The 17,684-nt window shown below is 41.8% G+C and overlaps 1 gene segment (V, D, J or C); it reads right to left on the bottom strand.

The window, feature by feature from the left end:
- Positions 1-7,245: 7,245 nt before the first annotated feature.
- Positions 7,246-7,721, bottom strand: LOC133246928 (probable non-functional T cell receptor beta variable 23-1). The segment is given in 2 exon segments: positions 7,246-7,568; positions 7,673-7,721. Coding segments are annotated over 2 exon segments (372 nt in total).
- Positions 7,722-17,684: the final 9,963 nt, after the last annotated feature.

Here is a 17,684-nt window from a genome sequence, read left to right as displayed (position 1 = left end):
TCAGCCATACATATACTTGTATCCACTCTCCCCCAAATTCCCCTCCCATCTATGCTGCACCATAGCCCTGAGCAGAGTTGCCTGTGTTGTACAGTAGGTCCTTGTTGGTTGATCTGCTTTTTGATTTTCTGCAATTGTTTCATCAAAGAAAATGATAACAAAACGGTGTTCTGTAGGTGTCCAACAGTTTTTGTGTGATGAGAATAAAAAAAAAATAAAGTTCACTGAGATGAAAATCTGAGGTGATGTGTTTCTAATGAATACTATTTCAGGATCAGACCCATCTCTTAAATTCCAGACCAGTTTATCCAACTCTATTCCCACCACCTCTGGGATGTACCATAGACATTTGAAGAATTTCTAATCCTGGCATCCATACCTACCTGCACAAGCACTAGGCAGGGAACCTTCCAGAAAGAATAAGAGGCAACATAGGTTGGTGTGAAGAGCACAACCCTTTGGCCAAACACACCTGTGTTTTCTCTCTGTGTTTCTCCTCAGCCCACCTCCCATTGTTTTGAGCTTGAGAAAGAAAAAGTGAACTCCTGAAACCATTTTTTCCTAAGTTGAAAATGAAGAAAATAGTGCCTTTGCTTGTCTTGGTGATTAAATAAAATCCTATATTTAAAGCATGCGGTAGAGAACTCGAAATAGAGTATGAAGTAAAGAGAAGCATCAGGCAATGCATATTTCCCATGACAAATGATGTTGTTCTAAATTATGTTCCCATTTTGGGGTAACAGAGTCTTCGTCCCTGAGCCTCAGTTGGCGTGTTCCAGCCCTCTCCTGTCTCCATCTTCATGCCTTGGAAGGCTTTGTAGCCAATTTCACTAATCAGATATGTCGGCTTCCCCAGCCCACAGCTGCATGAGACAGAGTCTTAATAGAAGGGGACGTGAGTGCCTTCCAGTGAAGCAAGGCAAGGGGAGCTCAGAAATGTTTGACGTCTCCTGAATTCGTTTAAAAGTTCATAGGAATTTTGCTTTGTACTCCAAAATGCAATTATTCTCATTGGTATGAATGTCAATACCTTTTAGAACATCTCTGGGCAACATGGAGGTCCAGGGCATATTCGAGACACAGCTATAGACCCACAGATAAAGTCCAGTGATGCTGATCTGTTAGCTCAAAACTCACTGCCTCCAGGAGCCAGATGACCCCTCAGCTGAGTAGCCTGGTGCCCATGGCAGGGTTGGGCATGAAGGGGAGCCTGCAGGCAGGACCAGGAAGTATATTTACTGCATCAGCACGGGGAGCTAGAGCTCAAAGCTGGCTTCTATGAGGCGGGTCTTCCTGTGAGGTCACCATTTCCAGTGCATCCCATTGTCTCCAGAATTAATCTTGTACCTCACTTAAATGGAACTGAGGTTCAAGATTAGTCTTTTTTCCCCCTGAATTATGCACACAACCTGGTTTAGAATATTTCAGTATGGACATAGTGTTGAGAGGTTGGTAGCTTCATTATCGGTCCTTAGCTTCTGAAACAGTTTGTGCCACTTCTGCACACTTTTTACTTTTAATTCCTCCATTTTCTTTCATTGGCTTGTATCATCTTTCCATTTTCCATTACTGAGTACAGGGAGTGACCACACGTGATGTTTAGGTACGTTTGTTGAGAGGCAGGGAAGTGGAGACCAGAATTTCTGCCAAAAAACAATAGAGACAGAAGATGGTTTGACTCAGTTTCTTTCTTCCACCTCAGCTAAGCAGGGCTTCAAGCATCTTGAGAGAACCTTAGTTAATGGTTCATAATCCATTTTCTTCCCTGTTATTATCCTACTTGATTTTTTTGATCTAAGTAATACAAACAACAGTCACTAGAAAAACCATAAACTCTCCCTCTCAAACCTTTTGTCTCATTTGTATTTATTTGTATTATTCTCTTTAATCACGAATGATACCTGTGTGTGAGGGATCTTCATTCCTTCTATTCTTTTGTCCTTTCCTACCCTGTGACAGTAGATAATTATATGAAAGAAGATGCAAAGAAGGAATTAGACAGCATCCCTCCCTTTTAGAACACACAGGCTCCCTGGAGGAGATGTACCTTGTACATCTAGGATGCTCAGGCCTCGAATAACGAATAAGATCATAGTACCTTTTAGTGTCCAAATAACTATGGCTCAAGACCTTCTTTCATCATAGCAGGGTCCTAAGGCCTTCTTCAAAGGGTCTCTCTTATTGTCATAGGCTTACCCAATTATATGCTTCAATCAGAACTTAGCTGCCATCACCACTTAGAATCCGCTCAGTCATTTCTCCTGAAAACACTCCAAATTGCACTGAACATACACGTCTAGCCTGAAGGGACTCTTTCAGGATGCTTTCAGATCCAGGAATCCTCAGGCTGCTAGGGCAGTAGGGAAATGAGTTATCTCTTCACTTTTTTGGCTATTACAGATAATGCTGCCTGAACACACACGTGTAAGTTTTTGTGTGGACACATGCTTTCAGTTGAAATTGCTAGGTTATATGGTAATTCCACTTTAACTTTCGAAGAACTGCCCATACATTTTACACAGTGGCTGTACCATTTTCCATTCCCACCAGCAGTGCATGAGGCTCCCAATTCCTCCCCAGCTGCCCCCAAATTTGTTGTTGTCTGTCATTTTCATCACAGCCAACTGGATGTGAGATGGCATCTTACTGTGATTTTAATTTCATTTCTTTAATGATTAATGATGCTGACTATCTGCTACATTTGTTGGCCACTTACATATCTTCTTTGGAGATGTGTATTTAGATCTTTTGCTCACTTTAAAGTTGGAGTATTTGTCTTTTTATTCTTGAGTTGTAAACTTAAAAAATATATATATATATGTTTTATATATATAGCATAGATACATGATTAATAAATCATGTTTATCATTAAATTATTAATAATATTATCAACAGTAATAGTATTGTTAATATTATTAAATTATTAATAAATTAATTTTTAAAATAAATCAGTTTTCTCATTTTGAAGGTTACCTTTACCTCTCTTGAGAGTGCTCTTTGAAGCACAAACTTTTTTTTTTTTTCAATTCAAAGAATTCCAGCCTACCTAGCTTTTCTTAGCTGTCTGTGCTTTTGGTGTGATAGTTAAATCATTGCCTATTCCATCATCATGAAGGTTTACACCTTTGTTTTCTTCTAAGAATAATCTCAGATCTTATACTTAGCTCTTTGATACATTTGAGTGAATTTTTGTATATGGTATGAGGAAGCGATGCAACTGTATTCTTTTGTACATGGATATCCAGTTTTCCTAGCACCGTTCATTAGAAAGAATATTGTTTCCTAGTTTAATGGCCTTTGCACTCTTATCTGGAGAAGGCGATGGCAACCCACTCCAGTACTCTTGCCTGGAATATCCCATGGATGGAGGTGCCTGGTAGGCTACAGTCCCTGGGGTCGCGAAGAGTTGGATGTGACTGAGCAACTTTACTTTCACTTTTCACTTTCATGAACTGGAGAAGGAAATGGCAACCCACTCCAGTATTCTTGCCTGGAAAATCCCACGGGCAGAAGAGCCTGGTGGACTACACTCCATGGTGTTGCAAAGAGTTGGACACGTCTGAGCAAGCATACACGCACTGTTCTAAGCAGCCCTTTTGGCTTGAATTACATTTACTTGCCTTTTATTTATTCATTTATTTATTATTATTGTAGGTATTTTTAATTTCATTAGTTTCTTGGAATTTTTTTTAATTTTTATTTTATTTTTAAACTTTACATAATTGTATTAGTTTTGCCAAATATCAAAATGAATCCATCACAGGTATACATGTGCTCCCCATCCTGAACCCTCCTCCCTCCTCCCTCCCCATACCATCCCTCTGGGTCGTCCCAGTGCACTAGCCCCAAGCATCCAGTATCATGCATTGAACCTGGACTGGCATCTCGTTTCATACATGATATTTTACATGTTTCAATGCCATTCTCCCAAATCTTCCCACCCTCGCCCTCTCCCACAGATTCCGTAAGACTGTTACATACATCAGCGCCACTTTTGCTGTCTCGTACACAGGGTTATTGTTATCATCTTTCTAATTTCTATATATATGCGTTAGTATACTGTATTGGTGTTTTTCCTTCTGGCTTACTTCACTCTGTATAATAGGCTCCAGTTTCATCCACCTCATTAAAACTGATTCAAAGGAAACTATCAGCAAGGTGAAAAGACAGTCTTCAGAATGGGAGAAAATAATAGCAAATGAAGCAACTGACAACTAATCTCAAAAATATACAAGCAACTCCTCCAGCTCAATTCCAGAAAAATAAATGACCCAATCAAAAAATGGGCCAAAGAACTAAATAGACATTTCTCCAAAGAAGACATACAGATGGCTAACAAACACATGAAAAGATGCTCAACATCACTCATTATCAGAGAAATGCAAATCAAGACCACTATGAGGTACCATTTCACACCAGTCAGAATGGCTGCAATCCAAAAGTCTACAAATAATAAATGGTGGAGAGGGTGTGGAGGAAAGGGAACCCTCTTACACTGTTGGTGGGAATGCAAACTAGTACAGCCACTATGGAGAACAGTGTGGAGATTCCTTAAAAAACTGGAAATAGAGCTGCCTTATGATCCAGCAATCCCACTGCTGGGCATACACACTGAGGAAACCAGAAGGGAAAGAGACACGTGTACCCCAATGTTCATCGCAGCACTGTTTATAATAGCCAGGACATGGAAGCAACCTAGATGTCCATCAGCAGATGAATGGATAAGGAAGCTGTGGTATATATACACAATGGAGTATTACTCAGCCATTAAAAAGAATACTTTTATTTATTTTTAACAGCTTCCTCCCAACCCAGAGTTTGATCCCAGGTCTCCCACATTGCAGGCAGATTCTTTACCAGCTGAGCCACAAGGGTAGTCCAAGAATACTGGAGTGGGTAGCCTATCCCTTCTCCAGCGGATCTTCCCGACTCAGGAAATCCAGCCGGGGTCTCCTGCGTTGAAGGGGAGTATTTACCAACTGAGCTATCAGGGAAGCCCTAGATTTACTTACTTTCTAATTATTTTTAACAGCTTCATTGAGCTATCATTTATGAACCAAAACTGCACATATTTAATATACACAGTTTAATGAGTTAGCATCAGTTCAGTTCAGTTCAGTCGCTCAGTCATGTCCAACTGTTTGCGACCCTATGAATCATAGCGTGCCAGGCCTCCCTGTCCATCACCAACTCCCGGGGTTTACCCAAACTCATGTCCATTAAGTCCGTGATGCCATCCAACCATCTCGTCCTCATGAAATTTCAATTTAACAACTCCCCATGCCCCCCTTCTCCAAAGACATTAGCAACCAGTAAATGGCAGCATTTTATTTCTTTTAAGGTCTAAGCAGTATTCCGTTATATGTATAAATATATATGTAAAGGACATACATATATATTATATATATGATGGATCCCTTCATCTGTTGATTGACGCTTAGATTGAGACATCAGTTGAGAAAGGTAAATACTACATTGAATAGCACTAATGAGAAATCTTGGCAGAAAATATTTTAAAATAAATTTCTTAAGAGTAAATGTACTTTCATAAAATGATTCTTACATCAGGAAAATCTTAGGGAAACTTTAACAAAATATATGCAGGGTATTTTATTGTTCAGTCGCTCAGTTGTGTATACTCTTTGTGACCCCATGGACTGCAGCATGCCAGGCCTCCCTGTCCATCACCGACTTCTGGAGTTTACTCAAACTCATGCCCACTGAGTCCGTGATGCCATCCAACCATCTCATCCTCTGTCATCCCCTTCTCCTGCTGCCTTCAATCTTTCTCAGCGTTAGAGTCTTTTCTAATGAGTCGGCTTTTCACATCAAATGACCAAACTCTTGGAGCTTCAGCTTCAGTATTAGTCCTTCCAATGAATATTTAGAGTTGATTTCATTTAGGATTGATTGATTTGATTTCCTCGCTGTCCAAAGAACTCTCAAAAGTTTTCTCCAGCACCACATTTCAAAAGCATCAATTCTTTGGCTCTCAGACTTCTTTGTGGTTCAACTCACATCTGTACATGAATACTGAAAAACCATAGTTGAACAATATGGACCTTTGTCAGCAAAGTGATGTCTCTGCTTTTTAATACACTGTCTAGGTTTGTCATACCTTTTCTTCCAAGGAGCAAGCGTCTTTTAATTTCATGCCTTCAGTCACCATCTGCAGTGATTTGGGAGCCCAAGAAAATAAAGTCTTTCACTGTTTCCAATTTTTCCTCATCTATTTGCCATGAAGTGATGGGATAGGATGCTATGATGTTATGATTAAAAAATAAGAAGCCAAGCTTAAAGAACTTAAAAAGACTTCAGTAAAATATCAAGGAGGGACTTTTAGGGGAGGGAGAAGTATTCTGTGTCTTGATTGACATGCCAGCTATCTATGCTGATAAGTCGCTTCAGTCGTGTCTGACTCTGTGCGACCCCATAGATGGCAGCTCACCAGCCTCCCTAGTCCTGGGATTCTCCAGGAAAGAACACTGGAATGGGTTGCCATTTCCTTCTCCAATGCATGAAAGTGAAAAGTGAAAGTGAAGTCGCTCAGTTGTGTCGGACTCTTAGCCACCCCATGGACTGCACCCCATCAGGCTCCTCCATTCATGGGATTTTCCAGGCAAGAGTACTGGAGTGAGGTGCCATTGCCTTCTCCTGCCAGCTATCTATACAGATGCAAAATCTCGTCAAAAAGTACTGAAACACATACTCAAATTGGGTGCATTTTATTGCAGAGTTGTTGCTTTTAAAGCTTGTGTAATTGTAGTATTCAGGACCTAGGGAGTTGCTGAGTTTCTTACTCAGCTTCTCTGGCAGGGACAGCTGAGAGAAGCAGCCATGAATCCCTAAGGAGTCGCTGGGTTTGGATCAATTAATGTGCTGAGCAAGGTGATCAGGGTGCCTCTCTTGATTATCCTTATTTCTGAAGACACAGTTTTGCCAGGTGAAAAGCGCAAAATTATACTTCTTAATAAAGATTATTAGGAACCCATCAAGGTCACATCCTGTGTCTCCTTTGCCAGATACCCTGCAACCTGGGGAATCTGAGACCCCTTACAGCTTCCTGCCCCACCCTTGGGTTTGTGTTCCCACCAGCTGTTTTCCACCTCCCCTTCTGCTCATCCTGTGTGGCCATTTACAGATTTTTCCTTCTGCTTTATGCTCTTTCAAGATGGGTTTCTGTTAGTTCCTACCCTCCTCTGACACCACTGATTTCCTGAACTGGGTGCACGGTGAGTTTGTGCTCTAAGAAGAGCTGACGTGCAGCACTGTGGACTGGCTGCTGGCACAGAAACACAGAGCCAAGTCCGCTGCCTCGGTGGAGTTGATTTCCAGGCTGCAGGGTGAGTTTTGGGGGCACTCAGCTGAAAATCGCTGTTTGAACATGTCTGTATCTTCTGTAATTTTTCCATTCCACAAATAAACCAAAAACTCAAATGCTTCCAACTTGTTGCGATACCAGTAAACAGAAGCATGTCCTCTTTTGGGGACACAGTCCATCTTTGCTTTCTGGACTTTTCCTTTGACCAGAGGACTGGGACTCTGGGTGACCTCAGTGTCCATGGAGCCTGTAAGGAAAGAGACAGAAAGTTCACAAAAAGCCCTTGAAGGAGCCTGATTTTGCAGCAGCAGGAGAAAGTCCTGAATCTAGAATCCAAGAAATTCACCTCACCTGCTCCCCAGATAAAAAGAGTCACACAGCACAGGAGACCAAGGCACATGGCTGGCTCAAGGAGAAAGCAGAGCAGAGGAGTCTCCTCTCAGGCTCCACTTCCCCCTCAGCGCCTCCTTGTGACGTGCTCTCTTCCTGTGGTCATCACAGTCCCCACGTACTTGAGAGTCTAACTGGGAGGGCAGGGAAGCTGGGGAAACAACTCGCGTGGATTCAGACTTTCAATTGTCTTTTTTCTTGATTCGGCTCTGTCTTCATTTCTTTAAAAAAATAAAATTCAGTTACACATCAACAACTTCTTTGCTTTGTCTCTTGTCTATCTGCCTCCTCCCTTCCTCCCTTCCCTCTCAGGTAATGAAATACACAACTTGCTGTACGTCAGTCACAGCTTCCACTGCACTTGCAAATTAACAGAGTAGCTATTTTATATTAACAAGCCAAATTTTGAACAATACAAAAGAAGTATTTGTGATGGATATATAAAGCATCTAGAGAAATAATAAAATGAGTCATCTAGCCTGAAACTGTTAGCTTAGGAGATAGATTTTCTCTGAGAATTTTTAAGTCCCTGTGTTATTTTTCCAGATTTTATCATTCTTTCTCTACCAAGTCTTGGAAAACATAATCCCAATGTTCCAGTTTACTCACTTTTGCTCCATTTTCAGTTTTAGACAGGCAGAGGAACCAGAGATCAAAAATGCCAACATCCGCTGGATAATGCAAAAAGCAAGAGATTTCCAGAAAAACATTTACTTCTGCTTTATTAACTATGCCAAAGCCTTTGACTGTGTGGTCACAATAAACTGTGGAAAATACTGAAAGGGATGGGAATACCAGACCACGTGATCTGCCTCTTGAGAAATTTGTATGCAGGTCAGGAAGCAACAGTTAGAACTGGACATGGAACAACAAACTGGTTCCAAATAGGAAAAGGAGTTCGTCAAGGCTGTATATTTTCACCCTGTTTATTTAACTTCTGTGCAGAGTACATCATGAGAAATGCTGGGCTGGAAGAAACACAAGCTGGAATCAAGATTGCTGGGAGAAATATCAATAACCTCAGATATGCATATGACACCACCCTTATGGCAGAAAGTGAAGAGGAACTAAAAAGCCTCTTGATGAAAGTGAATGTGGAGAGTGAAAAAGTTGGCTTAAAGCTCAACATTCAGAAAATGAAGATCATGGCATCCAGTCCCATCACTTCATGGGAAATAGATGGGGAAACAGTGGAAACAGTATCAGACTTTATTTTGGGGGGCTCAAATATCACTGCAGATGGTGATTGCAGGCATGAAATTAAAAGACGCTTACTCCTGGGAAGGAAAGAGACATTACTTTGCCAACAAAGATTCGTCTAGTCAAGGCTATGGTTTTTCCAGTGGTCATGTATGGATGTGAGAGTTGGACTGTGAAGAAGCCTGAGCGCCAAAGAATCGATGCTTTTGAACTGTGGTGTTGGAGAAGACTCTTGAGAGTCTCTTGGACTGCAAGGAGATCCAACCAGTCCATCCTGAAGGAGATCAGCCCTGGGATTTCTTTGGAAGGAATGATGCTAAAGCTGAAACTCCAGTACTTTGGCCACCTCATGCGAAGTGTTGACTCACTGGAAAAGACTCTGATGCTGGGAGGGACTGGGGGCAGGAGGAGAAGGGGACAACAGAGGATGAGATGGCTGGATGGCATCACTGACTCGATGGACGTGAGTCTGTGTGAACTCTGGGAGTTGGTGAACTCAGGGAGGCCTGGCGTGCTGCCATTCATGGGGTCGCAAAGAGTTGGACACGACTAGCGACTGAAGTGAACTGAACTGAACTGAAGAATCTGTAAGTTACATACGAATCAGTATTTTATGTCTTTGAAATTTATCTAAGGGGTTTATTCTGTTTATATTTTTTTCTGTCTTTTTTTATTCAGATTATATCTGTGATAATTTATTATTATTTCATATAATAATTTAAATGATAATACTTTATTATTATTGTTTTTGCAGATAATTTCATATAATTCACTTTTGCTAATATGTGCATGCCTGCTCATTCCCTCAGTCATGTCTGACTCTTTGTGACCCCATGGATTGTAGCTCACCAGGTTCCTCTGTCCCTGGCATTTTTCAGGCAAGAATCCTGGAGTGGGTTGCCATGTCCTCCTCCAGGATCTTCCCGACCCAGGATTCTAGCCTGCATCTCCTGTGTCTCCTGCAAAGCAGACGGATTCTTTACCTGCTAACCCATCACTAATATATAAGGTTCTATTTATTATTAATAGTTTGTCAGAATTTATTATCCATTCTGAGTTAATGTCCCTAGTTTTCCCCTCTAGATTTTGGTGCTAGTACAAACAGGGCTGCATTCTTATACCTTTCTTTACATACCAAGGTATAATATTTCCCTATGCCTGCATATATAAAAATTGAGCCTTAGGGTCACCACGTGAACTTTATAGACTAAGAGAAAATGCTTTCCAAATTAAGCCAAATAAATAATCCCAGCAACTGTTGTGTGTTTTCTAGGGTTGCACATCTAAAATTCAATTGGTACTATTCTTTCTCAGTTTTAAAATTGCTGGCTGTGCCAGGTGGCATGTGGTTTACTAGTACCCTGAACAGGGCTAGAACCAGCGCCCTCTGCAGGGAAGCCCAGCATCTGAACCACTAGACCTCCATGGAAGTCCTGGCACTGAATGTTCGTTAACCTTTGCTAGTCTATTAGGATAAAATAGTATATCACTCTAGTTTTAGTTTGCATTTTTATGATTTTTCAGTTTAGTTCAGTTCAGTCACTCAGTCGTGTCCAACATTTTGTGATCCCATGGACTGTAGCACACCAGGCATCTCTGTCCGTCACCAACTCCCAAAGCTTGCCATCGACTTGGTGATTCCATCCAACCATCTCATACCCTGTCACCCACTTCTCCTGCCTTCAGTCTTTCCCAGCATCAGGGTCCTTTCCAATGAGTCAGGGCTTCATATCAGGTGGTCAAAGTATTGGAGCTTTAGCTTCAGCATCAGTCCTTCCAATGAATATTCAGAACTTATTTCCTCTAGGATTGACTGGTTTCATCTCTTGGCAGTCCAAGAGGCTCTCCAGCACCACAAGAGTCTTCCCCAACACCACAGTTCAGAAGCATCAGTTCTTTGGTTCTCAGCTTCATTTATGGTCCAACTCTCACATCCACACATGACTACTGGAAAAACCATAGTTTTGACTGGACAGACCTTTATCAGCAATGTCTCTGCTTTTCAATAGGCTATAGGTTTGTCATAGCTCTGCTTTCAAGGAGCAAACATCTTTTAATTTCATACCTCCAGTCACCATCTGCAGTGATTTGGGAGCCCAAGAAAATAAAACCTTTCATTGTTTCCAATTTCTCCTCATCTATTTGCCATGAAATGATGGGATTGGATGCTATGATCGTATGATTAAAAAATAAGAATCCAAGCTTAAAGAACTTAAAAAGACCTCAGTAAAATAGCAAGGAGGGACTTTTAGGGGAGGGAGAAGTATTCTGTGTCTTGATTGTCATGCCAGCTATCTATACAGGTGCAAAATCTCATCAAAAAGTATTGAAACATATACTCAAATTGGGTGCATTTATTGCAGAGTTGTTGCTTTTAAAGCTTGTGTAATCATAGTATTCAGGACCTAGGGAGTTGCTGAGTTTCTTGCTCAGCTCCTCTGGAAGGGACAGCGGAGAGAAGCAGCCATGAACCACTAAGGAGTCCCTGCGTCTGGATCAATGAATGTGCTGAGCAAGGCAATCAGGGTGCCCCTGCTGATTATTTCTGAAGGCACAGTTTTGCCAAGTGAAAAGCTCAAAATTACACGTCTTAATAAAGATTGTTAGGAACCCAGGAAGGTCACATCCTGTGTCTCTTTGCCAGATACCCTGCAAACAGGGGAATCTGAGTCCCCTTACAGCTTTCTTTCCCGATCTTGGGTTTGTGTTCCCACCAGCTGTTTTCCACTTCCCCTTCTGCTCATCCTGTGTGGCCATTTACAGATTTTTCCTTCTGCTTTATGCTCTTTCAAGGTGGGTTTCTGTTAGTTCCCACCCTCCTACGACACCACTGATTTCCTGAGCTGGGTCCACGGTGAGTTTGTGCTCTAAGAAGAGCCAACGCGCAGCACTGTGGACTGGCTGCTGGCACAGAAATACAGAGCCGAGTCCGCTGCCTCGGTGGAGTTGATTTCCAGGCTGCAGGGCGAGTTTTGGGGCCACGGAGCCAAAAACCGCTGTTGAAATACTTCTGTATCTTACACAATGTCTTGATTCTTTAAGTAAGCCAAAAATTCAAATGCTCCTTCTGGCTTCTTGCGATACCAGTAAACATTAATATGTCCTTTTATGGGGACACAATCCATCTTTGCTTTCTGGCCTTTTCTTTTGACCAGATGACCTGGACTCTGGATGACCTCAGGGTTCACGGAGCCTGTGAGGAATGAGACAGTAAGTGCAATGAAAGCCCAGGAGAAAGGCTGATTTCGCAGCCATAGGAGAAACTCCTGAGACTGGAATCCAACAGCTTCACAAGAGGGACTTACCTGCTCCCCAGAAGAAAAAAAAAGCTGCACAGCACAGCAGGCTGAAGCACATGTCTGGCTCAGGGAGAAAGCAGGGTGGTGACTTTTTCCCTAAGGTGCTCATCCCCCTTCAGCAACTCCTTGTGACGTGGTGGGTTCACGTGGTCATTATAGCCCCTGTGTACATGAGTCTCTAACATTTCATAGACTGGGTGGGCAGAGAAAGCTGGGGAAACAACTAGTTTGAATTTGAAACTGCTTTCTTTTTCTTTTTTCCTGATTCTTCTCTCTCATCAGTCTTTAAAGAATATAAGTCATTTCACATCAGTGATTTATTTTCTTTTTTAACTTGTCAATTTGCCTTTTCCCCTCCTCCCTTCCCTCTTAGGCCATGAAGGATACACTTTGCTATATGTCAATCACAGCTTCTATTGCATTTACAAAATCGTATAGCAGCTACTTTATGTTAAAAAGACAAATTTTGAGCTCTACAAATATTTGTGATGAACATGCAATACATCTAGAGAAATAGCAAAATGAATGATCTTGCCTGGAGCAATCAGTTTGGGAAACAGACTTTCACTGAGAATTTTCAAGTCTCCCTGTTATTTTTCTAGATTCTTATATTTCTTTCTCTACCTATCTTGGTAATCGTAACATTATCTTCCCTATTCTCTCTCTTTGCCTAAATTTCTTGACTTTCGTCAAGTTTCATGAGAATATCTTTTGTGATTTTGATTAGTGCTGCATTGAACGCACAGATGATAGTACAAGAACAGGAATACTCTTTCTATTGGTTTAGCTTATTCATGATCGTGGTGTATAGCTTCACTTGTTTCAGGTTTTTTAAATGTTTTCCCTAAAATGTAATAGTTTTCTGAATTAAATAATCATTTACCTAATAGATTTTTAATGTATTTTATATGTTGTTATAATTTGTAAATGGTCTCTCTCTTCAAAAAATATATTTTTGACTGTTTTTTGCTAATATATGGAAATAAATAGACTTTTAAAGTTTATGTTAAATTCAGTAAATTTATTAAATTTGTTGTTATTAATAATGCAATGCTTCTTTGGATTCCTTTGGTTCTTTTCAATTTTCCATCTGTCTTTAATCATTTCTTCGCTCCTTTCCTCATTCTCACCATTTTTCTAGTTCATTGGCTAGATATTCAGCACAATCATGACCAGAAAGAGTGGTGGACTTCATTTACTTGCTTGTCAATTCTGTTTGACCCAGAGAGCTACAGGTAGTAGATATGTGGTAGATGCTATGGAGGGTTAAAAAGTGTAAGATTAGGTCCTGCTATTAGAGGAGTTATTGGCATGCCAGGATATTTGCAAATCATTCTCCCAACTGTTACTGGACCAGGTTCCTCCTGACTGACCCAGGGTTCAGTTCAGTTCAGTTCAGTCGCTCAGTCGTGTCCGACTCTTTGTGACCCCATGAATTGCAGCACACCTGGCCTCCCTGTCCATCACCAACTCCCGGAGTTCACCCAGACTCACGTCCATCGAGTCAGTGATGCCATCCAGCCATCTCATCCTCTGTTGTTCCCTTCTCCTCCTGCCCCCAATCCCTCCCAGCATCAGAGTCTTTTCCAGTGAGTCAACTCTTCACATGAGGTGGCCAAAGTACTGGAGTTTCAGCTTTACCATCATTCCTTTCAAAGTAATCCCAAGCCTGATCTCCCTCAGAAAGGACTGGTTGGGTCTCCTTGCTGTCCAAGGGACTCTCAAGAGTCTTCTCCAACACCACAGTTCAAAAGCATCAATTCTCTGGCACTCAGCTTTCTTCCCAGTCCAACTCTCACATCTATGCATGACCACAGGAAAAACCATAGCCTTGACTAGATGGACTTTTGTTGGCAAAGTAATGTCTCTGCTTTTGAATATAGTATCTAGGTTGCTCATAACTTTTCTTCCAAGGAATAAACGTCTTTTAATTTCTTGGCTGCAGTCACCAACTGCAGTGATTTTGGAGCCCCCCAAAGTAAAATCTGATACTGTTTCCACTGTTTCCCCATCTATTTCCCATGAAGTGATGGGACCGGATGCCATGATCTTCATTTTCTGAATGTTGAGCTTTAAGCCAACTTTTTCACTCTCCACTTTCACTTTCATCAAGAGGCTTTTTAGCTCCTCTTCACTTTCTGCCATAAGGGTGGTGTCATCTGCATATCTGAGGTTATTGATATTTCTCCTGGAAATCTTGATTCCAGCTTGTGCTTCTTCCAGCCCTGTGTTTCTCATGATGTACTCTGGATAGAAGTTAAATAAGCAGGGTGACAATATGCAGCCTTGACGTACTCCTTTTCTTATTTGGAACCAGTCTGTTGTTCCATGTCCAGTTCTAACTGTTGTTTCCTGACCTGCATATAGGTTTCTCAAGAGGCAGGTCAGGTGGTCTGGTATGCCCATCTCTTTCAGAATTTTCCACAGTTTATTGTGATCCACACAGTCAAAGGCTTTGGCATAGTCAATAAAGCAGAAATAGATATTTTTCTGGAACTCTCTTGCTATTTTGATGATCCAGCGGATGTTGGCAATTTGATCTCTGGTTCCTCTGCCTTTTCTAAAACAAGTTTAATTGACCATACTTGTGTGGGTTTATTTCTAGAGACTCAGTTCTGTTTGGATCAATGAATGTGCCGAGCCAGGTGATGAGGGTGCCCAGGGAATACAGATGACTTGCCGATTATCCTTATTCCTGAAGATACAGCTTTGCCAGATGAAAAGCTCAGAACTGCATATTTTAATAAAGATTCTTAGGAACCCATCAAAGTCATATCCCGTGTCTCCTTTGCCAGATACCCTGCAAACTGGGGAATCTGAGACCCCTTACAGCTTCCTGCCCCATTCTTGGATTTGTGTTCCCACCAGTTATTTTCCACCCCCCATTCTGCTCATCCTGTGTTACCATTTACAGATTTTTCCATCTGCTTTGTGCTCTCTCAAAGTGGGTTTCTGTTAGTTCCTACCCTCCTACGACACCACTGATCTCCTGAGCTGGGTCCACGGTGAGTTTGTGTTTGAAGAAGAGCTGACGCGCAGCACTGTGGACTGGCTGCTGGCACAGAAATACAGAGCCGAGTCCGATGCCTTGGTGGAGTTGATTTCCAGGCTGCAGGGTGAGTTTTGGCGGCACTCAGCTGAAAATCACTGTTTGAACATGGCTGTATCTTCTATAATTTTTTCATCCTGTAAGTAAACCAAAAGCTCTAATGCTTCTTCCAGCTCCTTACGATACCAGTAAACATAAGAGTGTCCTTTTTTGGGGACACAATCCATTTTTGCTCTCTGGTCTTTTCCTTTGACCAGATGACTGGAACTCTGCATGACCTCAGTGTCCATGGAGCCTGTGAGAAAAGAGAGAGAAAGTGAAGAAAAAGCCCTTGAAGGAGCCTGATTTTGCAGCCTCAGGAGAAAGTCCTGAATCTAGAATCCAATTAATTCACCTCACCTGCTTCCCAGAATAAAGGAGCCACACAGCACAGGAGGCCAAGGCACATGGCTGGCTCAGGGAGAAAGCAGTGCAGTGGGTTTCCCTCTCAGGGCCTCGTCCCCCTCAGCACCTCCTTATGACGTGGTTGCTTCCTGTGGTCGTCACAGTCCCCACGTACGTGAGAGGCTAGCTTTTCATAGACTGGGAGGGCAGGGAAAGCTGGTGAAACAACTGGTGTGGATTTCAGATGGCTTCAATTGTCTTTTTCCTGATTCTGCTCTTTCATCATTTCTTTAAAAATGAAAATCAGTTGCACATCAGTAACTTACTTGCTTTTTATCTTGTCAGTTTGCCTCCTCCCCTCCTCCCTTCCCTTCAGACAATGAAACACACAACTTGCTGTACGTCACTCTTAGCTTCTACTGCGCTTACAAATGAATACAGCAGCCACCTTATACTAACAAGCCAAATTTTGAACTATACAAGAGAAATATTTGTGATGGATATATAAAGCATCTAGAGAAATAATAAAATGAGTCATCTAGCCTGAAACTCTTTGCTTAGGAGACAGATTTTCTCTGAGAATTTTTAAGTCCCTGTGTTATTTTTCCAGACTTTATCATTCTTTCTCTACTAGGTCTAGGAAAACATAATCCTAAAGTTTAAGTTTTTACTCACTTTCCTTCCATTATCAGTTTTAGACTTATGTAAGAATCTGTAAATTATATTTTAATCAGTGTTTGATGTCTTTGAAATTTATCTAAGGGATTTATTCTGTTTATACTTTTTCTGTGTCATATTTTTATTCAGTTTTATGTCTGTGATAACAATTTCTGTTTTTGCAGATAATTTTATGTAATTCACTTTTGCTAATATGTGCATGCCTGCTCATTCCCTCAGTCGTGTCTGACCCTAGTGACCCCATGGACTGTAGCCCATCAGGTTCCTCTGTCCCTGGGATTTTTCAGGCAAGAATCCTGGAGTGCGTTGCCATTCCTCCTCCAGGGGATCTTCTTGACCCAGGGTTCCAACCTGCATCTCCTGTGTCTCCTGCAAAGCGGACGGATTCTTTACCTGATGAGCCATCACTAATATATAAGGTTCTATTTATTATTAATAATTAGTCAGAATTTGGAGAAGGCAATGGCACCCCACTCCAGTACTGTTGCCCGGAAAATCCCATGGATGGAGGAGCCTGGTAGGCTGCAGTCCATGGGGTCGCCAAGAGTCAGACATGACTGAGTGACTTCACTTTCACTATCCACTTTCATGCATTGGAGAAGGAAATGGCAACCCACTCCAGTGTTCTTGCCTGGAGAATCCCAGGGATGGAGAAGCCTGGTGGGCTGCAGTCCATGAGGTCCCACAGAGTGGGACACGACTGAAGTGACTTAGCAGTAGCAGTCAGAATTAATTATTCATTCTGAGTTAATGTACACTAGTTTTCTTCTCTAGATTTTGGTGCTAGTACAAACAGGACTTCATTCTTATACCTTTCTTTACATACCAGGTATAATATTTCTGTATACCTGGGAATATAAAAATTGAGCCTTAGGGTCAACATGTCAACTTTACATTCTAAGACCAAATGCTTTCTAAATTAAAATGAAGTCGCTCAGTTGTGTCTAACTCTCTGTAACCCCATCGACTCTAACCCCCCAGGCTCCTCCGTCCATGGAATTTTCCAGGCAAGAATACTGGAGTGGGCTGCCATTTCCTTCTCCAGGGGATCTTCCCAACCCAGGGATTGAACCCTGGTCTCCAGCATTGCAGGCAGATGCTTTACTGTCTGAGCCATGAGGGTAGCCCCAAGGAAGCTCCAAATTAAGCCAGATAAATAATCCCAACAACTGTTGTGTGTTTTCTAGGGTTGCACATCTAAAATTCAATTGGTACTATTCTTTCGAGTTTTATAAATTTCTGGCTGTGCCCAGTGGCATGCAGTTTATTAGTACCCTGAACAGGAGTAGAACCAAGTCCCCCTCCTCTCCCCCACAGGGGGAGCCCGGAATCTTAACCACTAGACGCCATGGAAGTCCTGTCA

Source organism: Bos javanicus, chromosome 4 (genome assembly GCF_032452875.1).
Source record: "Bos javanicus breed banteng chromosome 4, ARS-OSU_banteng_1.0, whole genome shotgun sequence".
Lineage (NCBI taxonomy): Eukaryota > Metazoa > Chordata > Mammalia > Artiodactyla > Bovidae > Bos > Bos javanicus.
This window is presented reverse-complemented; position numbering and strand designations above follow the sequence as displayed.